The sequence below is a fragment of the Solea senegalensis genome, linkage group LG21, assembly GCF_019176455.1.
Source record: "Solea senegalensis isolate Sse05_10M linkage group LG21, IFAPA_SoseM_1, whole genome shotgun sequence".
In the NCBI taxonomy this organism is placed as follows: Eukaryota; Metazoa; Chordata; class Actinopteri; order Pleuronectiformes; family Soleidae; genus Solea; species Solea senegalensis.
Window position 1 is genome coordinate 13539455 of NC_058040.1, and position 20932 is coordinate 13560386.

At 40.9% G+C, this 20932-nt stretch overlaps 2 protein-coding genes across 2 annotated transcripts in view; both read left to right on the forward strand.

Moving 5' to 3' along the window:
• Positions 1–4811, forward strand: part of LOC122758644 (matrix metalloproteinase-17-like) — an 8765-nt gene extending 3954 nt beyond the window's left edge. The window contains exons 2-4 of the mRNA XM_044012912.1: positions 233–385; positions 512–769; positions 3339–4811. Coding sequence (XP_043868847.1) covers positions 233–385; positions 512–769; positions 3339–3664 — 737 coding nt within the window. The 3' untranslated portion in view covers positions 3665–4811. The remainder of the gene's footprint in view (positions 1–232; positions 386–511; positions 770–3338) is intronic.
• Positions 4812–14297: 9486 nt separating this feature from the next.
• On the forward strand, positions 14298–17638 carry LOC122758543 (T-box-containing protein TBX6L-like). The gene is made up of 9 exons (XM_044012780.1): positions 14298–14363; positions 14599–14746; positions 14866–14968; positions 15447–15611; positions 15697–15843; positions 15933–16009; positions 16137–16210; positions 16324–16546; positions 17095–17638. Exons 1-9 carry the CDS (start codon positions 14327–14329, stop codon positions 17333–17335), a joined length of 1215 nt encoding a protein of 404 aa, XP_043868715.1. The 5' UTR covers positions 14298–14326; the 3' UTR covers positions 17336–17638.
• Positions 17639–20932: the final 3294 nt, after the last annotated feature.

Sequence of the window (20932 nt, forward strand, 5' to 3'; positions counted from 1 at the left end):
AAAAAGTCATAGTATAGTATGTCGTCTAAAATAACCCAAAAAAGTCATAGTATAGTATGTTGTCCAAATCAGTCAAAAAAAGTCATAGTATAGTATGTCGTCCAAAATCAGTCAAAAACTTACAGGTTAGTATGTCGTCCAATAATTGACCAAATAGTCATACTTTGTTGTGAGTTTCCTGTCAGTGAATTCATTGAAAAAAAAATAAAGTTAAACCTGTTTTTCCTCTCAGGAAAGTATTTCTGGCGACTCACTCGAGAGAAGCACCTGGTGTCACTGCGTCCTGCACAGATCCATCGGTTCTGGAGGGGCCTCCCAACAAATCTGGACAGTGTGGACGCTGTGTACGAGAGACCCGGAGACCATAAAATTGTCTTTTTTAAAGGTACCCTACCAGTTATTGTCCTCTTTATGTCACTATTAGACATGCATTTACTCATAAACATCTCAAGTGGTTGACCATGTTTACCTCTAGATTGAAGGACCAATTTTTTGTGTCCGCCCTCTTCAGGTCTCAAGTACTGGGTATTTAAAGACAACATCGTTGAAGAGGGCTACCCGCGGCCAATCAGTGACTTCGGCCTCCCCTCAGAGGGCATAGATGCAGCCTTCGTTTGGCTGCACAACGACAAAACATACTTCTTCAAAGACAACCACTACTGGCGCTATGACGACCACCTGAGGCGCATGGACCTGGGCTACCCTAAGGACAGCACGCTTTGGAAGGGGCTGCCTTCGCAAATAGATGATGTCATGAGGTGGTCTGATGGTGAGTGTGGCTTTTAATGCAACAGCTATCTCGTCCTTTTAATAATAAAATATAATTATATTCCTCATCCGCATCCAATTTTTTACACGTCCAGTAAATGCTTTGCACTTCAAAATGTTTCCTCGCCACCCACTGAGGCCACAAGTTGCATCTGGGTGTGTGTTTTTATTGACGTAGCTATCGTATGCAGACTACAGTCACATTTGCATTTGTTTCTTTTCTCTACATACATACATATACATACATATATTTCTTTTATCTCTGCTGTATCTTCATCGTGTCACAGTCAAAGCCCTGCAGCCAACCCAGTGTAATCACAGAGCGTCAAGGTCACAACGCCTGCTTCCATCGCAGCCTCACAGTCATCACATCACATATGCATCTTAATAAGATGCTGTGCGTTTGATGAAAATTGCACAGGCCTCTCTTTTCTGTCTGTATCTCTGCGTGTGTGTGTGTGTGTGTGTGTGTGTGTAGGCTCTGGGTGATGGCTAGATTTTAAAAATATGTTTTGAAAAAAATAAACTGTCCTGAAATTGGAGATGAAGCTCAGTGGGAGCCAGGATGTCCTTAATCCACCCCCCTTCTTCTGCAGCAAGTGAATACAAGGAAGCTGTTAGCCTGTCAGGTGTTTCGTGGTCTTTGTTGTGTCTTCTCAGCTTGTACACTCCAAGCTCTTTGATGTGTGTATTCACCACAGAGCCTGTAAGGGCTAACTTGGAAACCTCCATGCACACATAGGAAGAACACTGGGAACTGGAGCCACATCAAAGTCTTGTCTCACTTTGTTTCACCGGCTCAGGGTAAACCGGTATAAAACTGAACCTACAGTCCTCTTTTGGTGACTCTAATCAACTGAGGGACGGACACACAAGAACTAGTTCAGGATTCTTCAGTTTTTCCAGCTTGTAGGCTTCATTCTTCCCTAGACTACAGTCTCTAGTGTCAGCAGACGTAGAGCTCTATTTTTACCTGTGCATATTAAACAAAGGTCAAATCTGAGTCTGTGAAACGGTATTTTCCTGATGGAAGTAAGAAGACAACTTGAACAGAAAACACTGCTGAGTGGTTCTTTTTCCCCGCCCCCCTGCAGAGTCAGAATGAACACTGTCTACGCACCAATTTATTCTCAGCTCATGATTTTTGCACTTCATTTTCGAAAATGTCACAGCAAATTTGAAAGTTTCCCGGGTTCACGACTGCAAAGAGTTTTCATGTTCTTCCCGTGTGTTTGTGGGTTTTCTGCCACAGTCGTAGGTGTGAGTGTGAGAATGGATGATCTCTGTTCCTGTGATGGAGTATTTCCACCTTTCGCCCTCTGTCAGCTGGGATTGTCTCCTGTGGGGTTAGAGCAGTAGACAATATCTACTATCCGTAACATTCGCTGCAGTTTCTGGGTCAGTGATGTTGGAGTATCCTTGTTGTCTCGCTGCGTGCTGCACATCACATTTCCTTCAAGATAATAATGAAGTTGAAGTTACATTCATATTTCTTTGGGAAGAAAAATAAATTTTTGTCTGAATTTCAAATGTGTTTTTATTATTATTTTGTCTGGTAAAACATCCTTGAGATTCTGTGAAATGATATGGACTCTGCCTGCAACTCACTGGGGTGAAATGTAACAGGATGTTGAAGGATGAAATGAAATTTGAATAAAAACCCTTCCGTGATGGATTCACGTGTACACACCCACTGACATGTATCCTCTGTAATCACAAGGAAATGATTCTCTCTGTGTCTCAAACAGTTGGGGTAAAAGTAACAGCAGTGTGAAAGAGCAAAACATAAACACTTTCCACTCTGGATCACTGGTTCACGAAATTAAGCCCATTGATGTTTTATGTGTTCTCTGCTTGGTTTATATTTCAGATGAGCACTGAGATGATGCAGTTTCCTTGTGTGAACATGCACACAGCTATTCTTCTTAGAACAGTGAACTTACCACAATTTAAATTTTAACAAGCTCCTCAAAAATGAGGTTCGGCCTCATAAGAACCAGGTTTGGATCTCAGTTAGGATTACTGGTCCTGACAGAGTCAGTTCAGAAGACAATAATTTGGATATCACAAGTTAGTCCGACTAAAATTGGACTAACATACCCAGATAATGCGATTCATAGTCAGATTACTCCTGCATGTATACTCTTAGTCGGACTGGAGTCACAACAAAATGTCCTCCCCAGTCTTTGACCTGGAAGTAGAAGGAGACAACGTATAAACTGCAGTACTGTCTTTCTTCGAACAACACAGCAAACACAAGATCCATGCTCGATCTAATTTTATTAACATGGACAGTGGGTACAAAACATTTTGTTTGTTTGTTTTTGTGACGTAAAGGTCAACAGGAAAAAGTATTCAATATGTACAAGCTTATACAGAGATACAGCGCCACCTATGAAGGCGGAGTCAGACGTACATGGCCAATAAATCGATTTTCTCCTCCACACGTATACTCAAGTCGTCTTAGTCAGACTATGGCCTTGTGTTTTTGTCAGAAAAGGTTCTAAAGAGGTAACAAAAAAACACACATGCACTCATACCAACTTTCTCTCTTCTCTCTCCTCGTGAAGGCTCGTCCTATTTCTTCAAGGGGAGGGAGTACTGGCGAGTGCCAGGCAGTGGCATGGAGGTGGAGGCAGGATACCCCCGCCTCATCGCTAAGGACTGGCTCCTGTGCACCGAGATGCAGTCAGACTCTCCCGACATGGAGCCCAAAAACACGGACACGAGAGTCAACGTGCACCATCACCCGGACCACGCGGAGAACGGCTACGAGGTGTGCTCCTGCACCTCTGACTCTGCGTCACCTTTAGGCGCCCGCCCGTCGCCGTCTCCCGCGTGGCTGCTGCCACCGCTCTGGACGCTCTCGCTGGCCCTTCGCTCTGAACTGCTATGATACCAAAGCATGGACATGGAGTTCCTGCGCTGTCTGGCAGAGGAGCCAGTGGACACACAGCCAAACCAACAACTGGAATATTTTTGTTTGGATTTTTAACATTTGGTATCTTATTTATTTTACATGTCATTTGATGGGCGAGGCATCAACCTTCTCACAAGGCTTTAGAGTTTTTTTTTTAATTATTAGTATTATTATTATTATTCTGTGGTCAAACTGCTTCATCCCTGCAAGGAAAAAGGGTATTGATTATTTATCCTCACGTGAAAGGCATCCTGAGTGCACAGACACACTGTTGCCGACTCATGAGGCAGGATTATTTCACCAAAACTAGCACAGAGTTTAAGATTAAAACCAGATTATGTCAATCAACAATTGAAGTGAATGGAAATATGTTGGTGCTTTTTTCCACTGTGGAAAAACACATTTCTTGATACTTAAAGGGGCTATATGTAAGACGTGCAACTACAGTTTAAAACAGGTACTGCAATCTAATCTAAAAAAATAAGAAAATCCAAATCATTTGACAACCATTATACTAATAGTATTTTTCATTACTGTAGGATTTGCATGACAGAGATTTTAGATTAATTTGTTTTTGCTGTAAATTGATAAAAATGACCTTTTAATCCGCCCCACAATCCACACACACATATGCAGTTCAAAATTAAAAAATTGTGACTGCGAATATCTCGACTTTCTTGGCCCTGGTTCCTGCAGACAGTGTAAGGACTTCTCACTGTGAGAGTGAGACATATTCGAGGATAAGTAGGTGGATTTTTCATGGTTTTTATTATTTTCACCTCTGGCTCAGAGGCATCCACACTCTCTTATTTCCGTTGTATTTTTGTGTCAAGTTCAGATTAAAATGATATCCATGCTGATTTTAAATGGCTTTGATCAGGTTATAGGGTTTATAGAGCCTTTTTTTGTGACTGTTGAACAATTCATTCACACATACACACACACTCAAAAATTTCCTCTATGAAGACCTGGATTTTATTCTTGCTGTAAAGATATATTTACCTATAGACTGATATATTTGAGTTGAAGGGTTCTGCCGTTGTCGCATAACCAGGTGAACTGTGTATATTTTAAGCTGTGTTTTCTAATGTAAAATATTTTTGTAAAAAAAAACAATAAAAGAACCGAGACAACTTTTTCAGCCGAGTGTGGTCACATGAATTCATACTGAGACACATTATTTAAGTTCTTTAAGGTCAATTTTAAATGAACATGTTTATTTATTATGTTGAAAGAAATACTTTTATATTGAAATTCTGTGAACTATCGACACAAACATTGTGATTCCAATTATTCCAATTTTGTCTTCTCTATTATTACACCAACAATAATATTGTCATTTATAGTTGGTGTTTTTTCTATTTAAAAATTCCATAAAAGTTTGCTTTTACAAAGAAATTGACTCAAAAAACTTAAACTCACCAGTTACGGCTGTGTCAAGACAGAACACACAGCTGCTCGCAGGTAACAACATCCGGGATGTGATGCCGAAACTCCGCCCATGAGAGACATTTGTGATGGAACCAGGAAACGGAGCCAAAATCTGATCAATGTGAATGAAAAAGAAGAACTCAAAAATCATGTTAAACCAGTAAAAGACCAATAATTTACACAATTAATCAAGTTAATTACTTTTGAGGTTCCATTTTATTTGCTTCAGTCCATTGTATTCCTTCTCAAATGTATGATTTTCTGGACCATCCATGAGTTCTAAGTTCACAACTGGCAGGAAAATGTGTTTGGTAGACATTTGTATTCTCACATCCAGCTCCTCTGGACAATTTCAGGAGGATGTCTGTGCTTCGGCACAGGTCTGAAAGCAGCCTTAGATTACTGTGTGTCTGTGTGGGCTCCAGTGTGCAATTATTTATTGTCATTGAAGAGAAGGCTGTGTTTGAAGACAAATGAATGTGATGTGACAGCTTGCAGACACCAACTGGGAGATGTTCTGTGTCTCTGTGATGTTCATAAAAACAGTTTTGACTTGTAGTGGCTGCTGGTGTTCACTGGGAATACAAAACACATCGTGTCAATCACACTCTACCACACACAAGTGAGTGTGTGTCTTCAGTTCTGAAGACATTTGCGAGCTACTTATCCAAATCTTAAATCTGACATTGGAAATTAGCTTGGATTATGTGAATTTTTGTCACGTTGTCTCATTTGTTATCCCATGCATTTGTGGTTTGCAAGAAGAGCTTCAATAGCAGAACATGCAGCAAACAGCTGTTATCCATCAGTGACAAATACAAATACATTGTACACATTGGCTAACTAAATATTTATTTCCTCACGCTCACGTTTCAAGGCTACAGTTCAGAATTCTGAGATTAAAGTTATAATTCTGACTTTTTTCTCAGAATTCTGGCAAAATTCACGTGCCATTAAAGACAAAAAAAGAATTCCGAGATTGAGATTCAAGTCAGAATTTGGATTTGTTTTTTCTCCAAATTCTGAGATTAACCAATTCTGATTTATTTCTAACTTTTTATTTTTTATATATTTTGTTTACAAAAACAAAACAAAAAATCACTTGTGGCACTAATCCTTTTCCAGAGACGGTTAAGCATATGACAACATTAAAAGACGATCACAATTAAACAGTTCAATAGAAACACAGATTTTGATAGATTTAAATAGTGTTGGGAACGTTATAATATTGTTGCCGTATTAAACATTAGTTTTGTCATTTTTAGATATTTTAATGCAGAAATGTTACATATTGCATCTTTAACTTTTCCGTACAAAGCAGAGAGGGTTAAGTGTATGATGTCGTTAAAAGACAAAAAGACACATTTTAGCTAATATTTAAACTGTAATCAACAATCTTTAAAAACAATTTGAATGTAGAAATGTTACATATTGTATCTTTAACCTGAACTGTAATGTATGTAAATATAAAATTAGTCTTGTCCACTGACATTAATGGAAATAATTCACTAACTCTAATAAAACTGATTCTAAAATCAAAGATATGCCAAACCTGTCAAGCCTTCAGACACACGCATGGCTTTTACACATTCATATAATATCCCCAGCAACCTCATTTTTTTAAAGGGTAAAATCAAGTTTAAAAGTTACTTTTTGTAAAGTCACTTACTTGCTGTTTCTGCCAACAGCAGCAGTTTCCCCTCCACTTGACACACTTGACAGCAGTAATTAATGAATTATGTAGAGTGTGGTTCCTGAAGAGAGCACCTGAACTCATGGGCGAATGCAGCACGGATAGGTGACTATTGTTGCTGTGGTGAGATGTTTTTAACCAGGTCGATTAGATGACCTTAAATTTGTGACAGTGGATGTTTAGAAATAGAGGAAACACAGATAAAAGCTCATAATCATCAACCATGGAGCTTCCTCTGGTGTCGACACATGGCGCTGTCACAGCGTGAGCCTCCAGATGGGCCAATACATTAAAGACTGCGGGGAACTGCTTGCAAAGTTGGGAATTTACAGGATGAGAGAACGAGTATACAGTGCGGTAAACATGTGGACACAGAGGCAGAGTGCTTATAGAAGACAGATACACCAAGTTAGAAGAAGACAGTTAGGCCAAAAGAGAAAAGAAGAGGCGACAGCCACACAACAAAAACACCACAATGACAAACAGCTGAAAAAAATTAAATGTCACCTCAAGAGAGACAGAGGCAAAGATAAGAAAGCAATTTAGCGGCTTGTCTTTAATCCACTGATGAGATAGGAAACAGTTTCCAGATGCAGAAACAGTTCAAAGTATCATCAGACAATTCTGTTTGTTACAGATGGACCTTATTTTGTTTGCCAATCATCTCTTAAATTTCAGTTTTATTTCTAACTCACCAAGTCACATACGTACATTATCATAAGACGCTAGTTCCCAAACTTGTCAGCCTCTAACCTTTAAAAATAACGAGGTCAGAGACTCAGGGCCTTCCAGAGGTATTTAAACACATCGTACTGTTTACTGTGTCGCTGTAAATCGATCTGCTGCAACTGATGCTGTCAATCAATCTGTCATTATCACCTCAGGGGTTGTGTAGGAATAGATCATCAACAGCTGATGACATGTTTTCTTTTTTGTTTTTTTTACTTTAAACCAGGAGTCTCAAACTCACCAGTGAGCATCTAGTCTGTACAGTAGGAGGCCGGGCAAGTGAAAACAAAAAAGTATTTTTATGGGGGGAAAGCATCTGTTCGGTCAGGGTGAGCAATGTGAGCTTAAATTTATATCTTGATTCTTCCATCATGATATAGCAATGTCAATTTGTTTGACAATATTCCACACAATTTCAAAATAAAAGCATTTTTGTTGATATGGAAGGCTAAATAGTTTACAATATAATTGTCTTAATGATTTTTAAAGAAACATACAAAATAACTCCATTATGACTTGATATTAAATGGTGGGCCACATGAAATCAATCGGAGGGCCGCATTTGGCCCATGGTCCAAGAGTTTGAAACCTATGTTTTAAATGCAAAAGCTTTCTTTCCAAGCAATATTATATTTCTGATTATTTTACATTTTATTTGATTTTCAGAAATCCTCTCAGGATCTTCACTCTTGTCTTAAGTCCCCCATGGAGGTTCCAACCCTTAGTTTGGGAACCACTTCAAAGTCCAGCATTTAATTGAATCACTTGTCCTTGTCTCAGCATGTCTCAGCATAGTGGGGTATAAATTTGTTGAATGCAGTGTGTCTGTCTCGAGTAAGCTAGGAGCTGATATGTCGTCAGTATATAAATATTATAACATATAAGTTCTTCTGTGTACCAATGTCTTCTTCTTCTTCTTCTTCTTCTAGTATTATCCTGGGCAGGACTGGAAGAGGCGCACATACAGAGCACTGTGGTCATTATGGACTCAGTGTGGATTCCCAGCTCGTTCTTGTATACTAGGACAAGGAGAATGCTCCAATTAAGAGGCAGTTTGATGATGTTGGAAGACAGTGTAGGGCTATATACACATATATATGTGGATTAGTGTACAGAAACATCTGATGGTCACAGGATGAAGATGGAGGAGGCCTGCAAAGGTGGTTGAGAACGTCAGGGCTAAGATTCTATGGGACTTCCAGATCCAGACAGACAAACTGTTGGTGGCTAATCAAGCAGACATAGTGGTTGTCGATAAGCAGCAGGAGAGGGCAGTGGTGATAGATGTGGCAATCCCGAGTGACAGCAACATCAAGAAGAAGGAACACGAGAAGCTTGGTCCCAGTGGTGATAGAAACACTAGGAGCTGTAAGCCGCCCCAAACTGTGCAAGGGACTCCAACAGATTCCAGGAACGACATCTGAGATCCAGAAAAACGCAGTCCTAAGAACAGCCAAGATACTGTGCAGAACTTCAGGTGTCCAGGCCTCTGGTAGGTAGGTAGGTAGTTAGGTAGGTAGGTAGGTAGGTAGGGAGGGAGGTAGGTAGACGAGTTTGCCTCAGACAGCTCTGTGTAATGATGCTTCAGTTCCACGAGGACATGCCCATTTCAGTATGTTTGGTTTTGGAAAACTGGGAAGAGGAGGTCATAGGAGAAAAGAACAGCTGTTGTGACTGTCCATTTCTTCATGTGTCCTGTCTTCATGCACACCTCAGACAAGGGCCTGGGGCAAAGACCCCCAGAACCTGGCACAGGCGCAGAATAAACAACACAGATTTCTCACTGCCTAATAGGATACAAGCAGTTGAGCCATAGGTAGCTGTTTCCAACAAAACCCTTAAAAATGTCTAATCATATGAAACTGCCAGACTGTAGGGGAAAAAAGGAAAATGCAAATGATGGAAAATTATGTTTGTTGGATTGAGATTTATTCCACATGCATATGAATTCTGCACTCTGAAATTGACACCCAAAAGTGCAGCATTCACATTATTTCCTCAGTCAGTCTCAAGTGAACTGCAAATTTAGAAAATGTAAATATTCTCCGCTGGAGAACCTTCCTGCAAAATTCATTATGTGCTGTGAGGTGGATGTGGTAGGATGACTTTGTAAGGAGAAGCTGTGGCTGAGCATTGATTTCTATGCTTTTATCAGAATTTACAGCCACTAAATTACTCGACTTATTAAAATGAAAACAGTTTTAATTGCCCACTGCAGCCAAGTTTTAAATCACTGCTCTGTACTTCATCTATGTGTCTGTGTGGGTTTCCTTCAGTAGCTGCACGTTTCTCTTACAATCCAAACACAGGGCACTTCATAAAGTAGCAGGAGGCTTAAAGGTTTGATTTGTTGTGTGTTGTATCAAGGTCTGAGTTACAGATGCCTTTCTCTTTCTATTTCAAACCAGTGTGGTCATTCTCCTCTGAGCTCTGTTTGATTAAAAATGTGCATTAACAAGCAGTTAAACAGGTGTACCTAATAAAGTGGCTGGTGAGTGGAAGTATTCACAAACAACTGAAATCCAGTTTCTTACATCTCCTTGTATGTGTACAATTATGAAGTACAATTATAGTCAATGTGAATTTACATTTCAATCAATAAATCAATCAATCAACCAATCAGCTAAATGTTTAACAAAAGTAACACAAGTGATCTGTTTACATTATTCAATGAGTTAAATCTAAATTTCTAAAGAACGGCTTCTATTCACACCTATCAGGTTGAGTTCTGCTGCCCTCTGCTGGTGATGGAATGAATACAAGTCACTGATCTTGCATTCTCACTGAAAACACAGAATTGTGAGAAATTAATATAAATGTTAGGAAACGTCACATAATAATAAATTGTTTAAAAAGGGGGGAGGTGAAAGTTTAAGATTGAGACAAGAGTGAAAGGAGGTAGAAAGATTAAAGTATTAAAAATGCAAAAAAAAAAGTAATAAGTTAACGTACATACAAGTTAAATAGAAAATTGGGATTAGTTTTGCTAAGGGTAAAGGGTATATTAGAATTAACTGGAGTAAAAAAATATATATAAATAACATCTTCAAGTCAAAAAAAAAGATGTTTGTCTAGATTTATAAACGACAACAGTACCTGGCAACAAAACCTCCACACCTTCGCCACCTCCTTACCGGAAGTTTACATACGTAGTCTTAAATCAAGCTGGCGTGAACAACAGAAATTCGCTACTTCCGGGGTGTTACCGCGACAGTTGTCTGATTCGGAGATTAAACTTCCGGTACGGACGGACGGAGTTGCGCTATATTCCTGCTGCGAAGTACTTCACTTAAAAACTACTATTTACATTATTAATTAGATTATTAATCAGTAATACGTCCAGTCACCAAATACTGGAACATGTAAATGGCTGCCTTGACTTTCTTGATTTATTATTAAAGTGATTATTGGTCAGTGGTTTATTAATCTGCTACAGAGCAGCTCTATACAGTATGTTTTTTGTCATCGCTTTACCCTTTTAAAGGTTAAAAGCCTTCCAGCAGTTCTTTAGGATGAGTAAAGTGAAAGCAGCAGCGGGCAGAAGAAACATGTGCAGGAGTGTCAGCTCTGATCTCCTCAGGGGTTTGTTCACAGGCTCTGACTAAAGTCTGTCCCCCTTCCCTGCAGGTTCACCGCTGAAAACTTCTGAGACAAACTAATCTCCTCGTACAGCTCCAAACTCTGCATGTCCTCGTTTTATTATTTCCCTTCTTCTCAGATGAATAAATGTCCTTTCACTCTCTGCCTACCTTCTAATCTTTTGCTGCCTCTTCCAGTCTCAAGAAGGTTCCTTCTTCTTTCCCTTGTGCAAGCCTCGGAGATTTTTCTACATAGCTTTTCCCTTTTCTATTCCCCTTCTCTTTGTCTTACCTTGCCTGACAGTGGTAAAATAACATTATGTGTTGCTTATTTGATCAGTCGTTGTGTGTCATGAGTCCATGATTGTGGATACACAACCGCTCAGTCAGATCACAGAGGTACATCTCTGCATCTTCCAGCTGCAGCTAAGGAAACAAACTCATTTGAACTGTTAAAACCACAGTGTTTCCTGTGTGATAAGATATTTTTACCTCAGCAGAACTGACTCAAAACAAATTAAATGCAGGAGAAATGCTGTTGCTGGTACTAGTAGCAGTAGCATTTGCAGTTGTATCATTGATCTGCAGTTTAGATTCAATTTATTACTATAAACATTTAATTTAAAAATGTTGACCGCACATTTTCACACTCCCACTTCAGCACCGCCCACCCCCTGATAAAACACCATCTGCAGAAGCAGCCGTGAGACATATCTTTTCTTCTCGAGCTCGACTCCGTAGCAAGAGCTGCAGAGGTGACACTGCCGCAGGTGGAAACTGAATTCCATGCAGTTGATTTAAGCAGAGGAGAAAAGTTTCAACATGCCCGCAGCTCAGGCGGAAATGCCTTGCAGAGACACTCGTTCAAGAACGCTGTAAAAACCCAGAGAGGATATCTTCTCTGATACAGTATGAGAGTGCATCTTCAGACACAACTTTCATAATGTAAACAAACGTGCATTCGATATCCTGTCACAGCAAGCCTATAACACCCTTTATTATCTACTGCAGTACTGAATTGTCAGAAGTCAAATGTTTCTTTGCACAGGCCCGTTCATTAATCACCTATTCCCATGTATGCCTGCTAAATTTGGTCTTAAAGAAGCTCATTTATTAGGATTAGCTAGTAGTTAGCTAGTAGTTTTAAGTGATCTACAGTTCGGTGCTGTTTGGCTTGATTTGTATGTGGGACGTCTCTTCGCATAGTGCCTGCTTTTAAGCACGCTTGGAACTTCGCCTGAGCAGGTACCAAAAATGTTAGGCTAGGCTAGTGGAAACGCTACTTAAACCATGCCGTGGCGAGGCGAGGCGAGTAGAGCCGGTGGAAATGCGCCATAAAGGGACCAAAAAGTGGTGCAAATGTTCTTATTGTATGTCTCACATAGATTTCTAAGATGTTTGAGATGAAGTTTGAAAGGAAACTGAGTAACTTGCACAATGTTCTTTTAAAAATACAGATGCTTTTGTGGTTAGGGGTGCTCACAAGTGAGGTTTGTGCTTTAAAACAACATTAGAAAACCAAATTTGTAGGAAGTGAAGGGCTGAGTATCAAACTCAGGTGCCTGTGGTATTGAACTTTCTCTAAATCATGTCATATTGCAAATGAGTTGTCATTCCTTTTCAGATTTTGGTGAGGTAAGCGATACAGCATTGCTTACTGGCTCACCAAAATCTGAAAACAAAATACAATATTTTCTATTTCCTGTGTGTCTGCGTTGTGTTCTAAGAGGCTAGCACTTGAATGAATGAATGAAATCTTCTAAAGTTAAAACATTTTAAGTAAAATTGTACTAAAAAAAGTTTGTTGATCATGAAAACTCATGAAAACCCAGCCCCTGCTAAGAGAATTTGAATAGTCACATAAAACATGAAGAGACATGTATGTATATAGGTCAGCTGATCAGCTGCTCCTACATATACTACAATCCAAACAGAAGCTCAGAGGGGACAGAGCTTCATTGTCCATTTTGAAAACGTATCTGAAAACCCTTTTTTATTCTTTGGATTCCGACGCAGTATGAGACGTTAATTTGACCTGTTTTTATTGTTCTTATTGTACAACTTGTGTATTTGTGTTTATATTCTCTCGAGTTTGTTTTTCAGGTCTTTTAGGTAGTATTTTTCTATATTTTATTCATCTCTAATGTAAATCGGATTGTTTCAGCTGTTGGTTTTAAAGTGCTTTATCAATAAAGTTGGATTGGATTGGATATACACATGAATTACAGGTACAGAAAGTCACTCCAGGTGAGTTGAATCATCCCTGCTGCTCAAGTAACTGTGTTCTTAGTCTATAGTATATTGTATTTTTTAAATGAGCTTTTTTTAGGTAGAAACTTCGCACAGGATAAAACTGCCTGGGCTGTAAACATCAAACGTTGTCCTCTAGAAAAAAAAGCTCACTCTGTTGATCTTCCCATCCTCCCATCAGTCTTTCATGCAAACAGGCTGCTAACTACTGGCTCCATCAGAGAGCTTTTCAACCTCCTCCCAGGCCACTTAAGGTAGCATGAAGGGGTGGAGGCAGGGCCAAATGGCCTCGTAGGATTAGAAGCACTGCTCACCATTGTCAAGGCCAGACCAAACTGCAGTCACCAGCTTGTTCTCAATACACAAACCACAGCAGCCAGGAAGGGACCTGTTTGTCTGCAGCTCCATCCTCCCCCCACAGGCACTTTGATATTCTGCTCACTGTCCTTCAACTTGGACTGCAACAGGAGATGGGAAGTCTTTTATGCACTGCAGGCCCCAGTAAGGCACCATCTACAGCAACACTTTGTGCCTCTAAAGGGTTTGATCTCTGGCATTTGATGGACGTCGTCTTCTCTTTCATTTCCTCAACGGCAAACTTGTCTGCAGCGCTCTCCTAAAAGACAAGAGATTCATGTTGTTATGCTTCAATCTTGAATCTTTGATTCATTATGACTCAATAAAATAACTAGTTACATTTTTAAAAAACTCCATTGAGAACTTCACGTCTACCCATGGTTCCTCGGTGCAAAACATCAGGTAATTCTCTCTCACCTGCCCCCCACCTCTGACCACACACCCGCCCCCTTTGTTGTTCAGACTCCACCCTTTCTGTAATCCAACCAACCAATCAAGTTCAAGGCTCGCACATTTCAAGGATAGAGACCTTCAGTGTGTTTGATCTCATAGTTAGAACATCTAAGACCTCCAAGGATCTCCTAGGTGCTGCTCGCAGTGATGACAGAGGGACAAAGCAACATGCAACACTTCTCTGGTAAGTTCATTTTTCTCACATTTACTGTGATGATCGACTATAATCACTTTTGCAGGATGCATTCGGTTGAAAAATATTCAAATATTTAGCCTTTTCTGGATATTGCTCATTACGCATGCTTTTAAAATCAACACTGTTTTGAAGAGGAATGAATAGATAAAAACGACTTCAAGACGAAGTCATCATTCCGAAAATACAGCTGCAGAAATGAAGTGTATTTCCATTGTCTCCACAGACTCCAAATTGAATCCGAGCATGCCACGCTCTCCGCCAGCAGCTGACTCATACCAGCAGGGCTGCATCAGGATGACTCTGGAGAACTCTGCTCTCTGGAAGTCCTTTCACGGCTCTGGAACAGAGATGATTATAACAAAGCACGGAAGGTAACCTTCTGAACGTGTGCTGTTGCAGAGACTGCAACACAGTCACAAACAATGGGATATGATTTGCAAAAAGAAACCGTTAAAAGAATGACTGACGTGAGTTTGTGTGCTTGCTCCAGGAGAATGTTCCCGCACTGCAGCGTCAGCCTCTCCGGTCTCCAGCCTTTTGCCAACTATGTCGTCCTGATGGACATGGTCCCTCTGGAGAGCTTCAAATACAAGGTAAATACCGTTGAAATCAGAAGAGATAGTAGCATATGTTTTTAAAAAAACAGCAGCAGTCTGCAGACGGGCATGGTGAAGGTCCTGCCCACCGCGGGTCACGCCACTGCATATCAAAGCCTTTCATAGCTTCCTGTTTGTGCACTCTCGGCTGGAGGCCCAATCAATTAGCATCCCTCCTCATTCACAATCAGTGAGTGAGGAACAGTCGGCCATTCATGCATACAACTCATTATGGACCATTTGGTCTCAGGCACACACGTGAAAACACAACACAGTGTGAAAAGAACATTCTTGCAATTTATAGATAAAATAAATACACTTTTCTTACACTGCAGTTTTCCATAAGGAGGAAAAAAAAAAAGAAAGCTTTGTGGTAAAAGGTCTGATCTATCAGACACATCCTGAGGTCTCACACTTGATAACCTTGCATCTCCCCCTCCCCCTCTCCCCCCTCCACCCCCCCGTTTCTCTGTAGTGGAAAAATGAGCAGTGGGAGGTCGCAGGGAAGGCAGAGCCCCTGCCCCCGTGTCGGACGTACATGCACCCAGACTCGCCCGCCACAGGAAGTCACTGGATGAAGCAGTCGTTGTCTTTCCTCAAGGTGAAGCTCACCAACAACACCCTGGACCAGCACGGCCACGTGAGTCTCACGCCTTAACCCTCACCCATCTTTTGTTGGTTTGATTGCATTTCACTCACTCTGTGCTCGTTATGTTTTTTATCAGATCATCCTACACTCTATGCACCGCTACTACCCGAGGTTTCACGTGATACAAGCGGACAGTCCGTACACGATCCGCTGGGGCCCCTTTCAGACGTTCTGCTTTCCAGAGACGACGTTCACTGCGGTGACGGCATACCAGAACCCAAAGGTACAAACCTGTGATGTTTCACTTGATAGATTATCTGCAATTTCTGAAGAAACACTTTATCAGACCCTTTGTTTCCTTTCGTTTGTAAGGTCACCAAATTGAAGATTGACCACAACCCTTTCGCTAAGGGTTTCAGGGAAGGAGGCACCCATTCTCACAGTAAGAGGTAAGATGGTGCACTTATTTGTTGCATCACAGTGTGTTAGATGGTACATTTTACTTTAAAAAATCTGCTGGATTTGATTATTTTTTTTACAGATTACAGAAGTCAAAAACTGTTTTGTTTTCCCCAGGTGTCGTTCAAAAGGAAGTCCTCCTGCAAAGAGAGCCTTGCTGGACATAAAGCCTCATTGTCACACAGCACCAGGTATGTTTTTCAACGCGCACAGCTCGAATGAACGCGCACACCAATCTACACAAAGCCTTCATTGCCTTTGATTTGCATGTGAGATCCTATTAACCGCTGTATTTCCCTCTCAGACCTGCAGAGGATGCCCTCCACCTCTCAGACGCAGCAGGCAAAGAAGAAGCACCAGGCGTCTGCTCAGCACTCACCAAAGGGGAGTCACCCTCCAGCCTGGGATCCAGAGCAGCAGGACCCAGCTGAGAGTTTACACGCCGTCGAGCCCCTGGAGCTGCACGAGTACGAGTACAGCTGCGAGGAACAGATGGTGCCTGCGTCCGTGACGTACCAGCCCTACAGGTCTGAACATTTCAGATGCATGTACTTGAGATGAGATGGAATCCATCTAGGGAAAAATACTTTTTTTGTGAAGTGTAGACCAGGTGTGGTCTTCTCCTACTGTATCCCAGGTTTTGCGTTATGGAGATGATCTGTGTGCTTGACATCTTCAATTATTGCTCTCCCACTCATTCACTCATCTTCTACCAATTCACATCCTCCACATGAGGGTAGCGGGGGTCGCTGGGCCAATCTCAGCTGACATAGGGGTGAAAAGGCAGGGTCACACCTTGGATAGGTCACCAGTCCATCACAGGGCCACTTAGAGACAAACAACCATTCACACCTACGGTCAATTTAGAGTGTCTAATTTGCCTAATCCCCAAATCTGCATGTTTTTTTGGACTGTGGGAGGAAACCGGAGAAGGTCCAAGTTGGACTCATCCAACAGACTATAGATTACATCCACTTGTATCCTTATCCTTCTTGACCACGTCTTAATACACTGAGTTGCTGCCATGTGATCGGCTTTTTTTGGCCCAATTAACACAAACTCGTCTTTTCTCCAGATCTGCGGAGTACGCCAGATTCCCATTCCCGTCCACCGACGGCGACGCGGCGCTCTCTCTCGCCCACCCCCCGCCTCATCTGCCCGCCACAGCGGAACACGGCACCCAGCAGCACACCTACCACCACCACCACCGCCACCATCATCATCATCATCAGCAGCAGCAGCAGCAGCAGCAGCAGCACCATGGCAACGCAGCAGACTGGAGCCAGCACCCGCTCTTTTCGTACTCCTGTTGGTGAACTTTGACTCAAGGAGGAGGAAGCCACTCCAGCCGCGGAGGAAATGATGAGATATATTTTCTGGGGCCACCAAACAATTTTGCAGAATTTTTTACCAGGTTTTTGGAAGTGTATAGTTTATCTGTTTAAGATAACGCACACATTTGCTCTTGACATGATTTATTTTGTAAATTGGTTTGTGTTTAAAGCATTTACGTTTTTTAAATTTTTGTATATACTGTATGTTCCAGGTCCATATTGCTTTAGTTCTCAATAAAAAAAAAAGAGTAGCCGTATGTGTTTTGAAATCGACCATATATTCAATATGTTGTCTTGTATTCTGTCCGGGGAAATAAGAGTGGAACTAAATCTTTGATTAAACTGTTATGGTGAGGTATTAAAAGTCCAGGGTAGGGACTTCTGAAAGTAATGTAATAATAAAGCAAAATAAGTCTGAATGCATAAAAAAATATTATGTATCAGGAGATGAACAGCAAAATAAATTAAGTTAGGATAACAGCGGGTCATGCTGATGTGTTTTCAGATGTTACAGAATCAAGGTCACATTCTAATCTGATCTATGAGAAGCTCTGTGTGTGCGTTCAAATGAAAAAAAGAAAAAGAGGCACCGTGATGTTTTATATTTAGACACAGTTGTGCTGCTATGGGCTGAGTTTTTCCTTGACGTGTGTCCGTCATCTTAATTGAAGTTGATATTTGCCGTCGTACACACAGTGCTTTTGAGACTGATGAGAGTCTAATTACTTCTGCAGTTATTAATGAACCAAATCATGATTTTAAACCTATTTTGATAAGGGAACCAATATTATTATCAATCGTCTGGCTCAAACTTGTATTGTGACTCAACAGTATTAATAATTTGCGACGTTAATGACCAAAAGTGAATGATACAGTTCTTGAGACGACAGCCCGGGGGTCAGTCATCAGTCATCATCTAACCGCTTTATCCTCTACCAGATGGTCGCGGGGGGTGCTGGGGGCGATAGGCGGGGTACACCCTGGACAGTTCGCCAGTCCATCGCAGGGCCACACACAGATGGAGACAAACAACCATTCACTCTCACACTCACTCCTATGGTCAATTTAGAGTGTCCAATTTACCTAATCCCCACATTGCATGTTTTTGGACTGTGGGAAGAAGCCGGAGAACCCAGAGAGAACACATGCAAACTCCATGCAGAAAGGCCCTTGTTCCAACCGGGGCTCGAACCCGGGTCTTCTCGCTGCAAGGCGAGAGTGCTAAACACTACACCACAGTGTGGCCCCAGCCTGGGGGTCATATTTCCAAAATCACTGCACATCTTGTTAACATTAGTAACATGCACAACATCAGATATGTTAAAAAAATACATATATATATATATATACTAATTAGGCCAAGTAGAAAAGACAGTTTATTTTAGCTCTGAAATATCGGAATTCACTGAGCTATTGCTGTAGGACCAAAAACAGTATTTTAAATAAATAAATGAACATGCTTCCAATGAAAGTGGAAAATGTCATAAAACCCTGCACTGAAGAAAACACGGATAAACAGAACCTGTTCATTAGGTTGTAGAAATATTGGAAAACACACAATCTAAGCATTTAAAAAATACTTAGAAATAAATCCTAACAATATGTGACGAGGGACCACTTAAGTGTTACTGCGCTGGAATCTTGTGAGCAGATGTTTGACACAGCAGCAGCACAACAGGCGACTCTGAGCCAAGTGGACGTCAACAATATAAAAAAAAAATCTGATGATCTGACCTCATGTTTTGAAATCATCTGCGAGCGGAATGACACCAGCTGTCAATCCCACTATGTGCCGTACTTCATCTTACTTTAATCGTAAACGTTTATCGTACTTTAAACTAACAGAACAAGACAGTTAACTCCTCAGGAGAACATTTACCGGTGTTTTGAATCAAGTGAGAAGTAAAACGCTCTTTTTCTCCTACACTTCCGCTCAAAGTGAGTTCCATTTGCAGACAGTGGCGTCGCCCCCTGGTGGCTTTGCAGTATATTCTTACCTCCAGATTAGCTTCAATGTCAATGTAATATAGAATATGTTCTATGGTCTGACCTGATACAGTGATGACAGTCGGTGTGAGTGGAGTTACCACCAGAGTCTGGCAGAGTTTCCTCAGCAGAAGGCAGGAGCATCTGTGCTGTAAATGTTTTATGAGAGAGTGAGAGAATGAGAGAGAGAGAGAGAGAGGGAGAGAGGGAGAGAGAGAAAGAAGCCATATCTGGGACATTTACAGAGCTGCTTCAGGGAGTAATGGAATTTCTAGAACACATTAACTGACATTTTATATACTTCTTTTTAAGGTCAATATTTTTTTTGATATAAGTCACAAATAGAAGATGCCAGACCTCGAGCAGACACGGTTCCACGGTTTGAAACTGTGACACGCGACGGCCATTTTGATCTTCACGCGTTCCTGCGACGGCGCGGGTCATGTGGGTCACCCACATACCCACATACATATAACAGTACAGTACAGTCCAGCTCGTCCCGGTTCCTGCTCGCGCTGTTCGTTCTCACCATGGCACGAGTCACTGAGCACATATGGAGACACTTTACGTGCGAGAGTCTGCTGTTCACTCTTCTTTGACACAGTAATCTAAACGGCGGGTTAATTCCTGGGTTTACAGCTTGTTCATCAAAGACAGACTGCTGCTAACTGGGAGGTCATGGACATGACACGTGTGCCCATAACAGCAACATGTGAAATTTTAATAGAAACAATGAATTCTAGCCTTACATTGGTCATTCATCCTGTGACGTCACGAGAGAACTGAGTTTAAAGTCTGCTTTTGTTCTGTGCCAACTCATACACAAAGACCTCATTTCCCTATTTTTTAAACACAGGATAAAAGAAGTAGTCACCGGGAGCTGACGTTCCTATAAATAGCACATAATTATAACTTTCTTACACAATGTGTCACATTTTACACACATTCAGTGTATTACGTGGCGTGTTTTTACAGTTAGCATAGATTTATTGTATATATTTGATCTAATTTGCATTTATTTTTTTACTTTTTCTTACAACTAAACCACATTTACATATTCATTTATTGGAGGTGAACTCCTTAAGTGCATTAAATCTACTGTAGACTGAATATATATATGTATATATATGTATATATATGTATATATATATATATATACATATATATACATACATATATATATATATTAAATGGAGATTGCTGACCATAAATATGAACAACAAGAAAAAAAAACGGGGTCTGGCTTTGACGAATAATTCAGCAATATCATTTAAAACTCTTCCTTATGTTAATGTATGTTGGTGATTTCTCTTCATATTGTCAAACAGCAGAGATTTACGTCTGTGGAGACAAATGTAGAGGCAGCTAAAGCTGGACAGCAGCGTTGGTGGTTGGTGATGGACCGACTGCGGGGACATCGACTGTACCACACGTCCATATTTGTTTTCACATTAAACTCTTTGCCTGGAGGAAAGGTCACACTCTGCTGCTGCGTTTGATTCATCACAGATTTATCCTCACTGCAGCTGACGCTGATCACAGTCCAGATTAGCATTAATAAAAAATGGAGGAAGTAGTGGCATAAGGAGACTT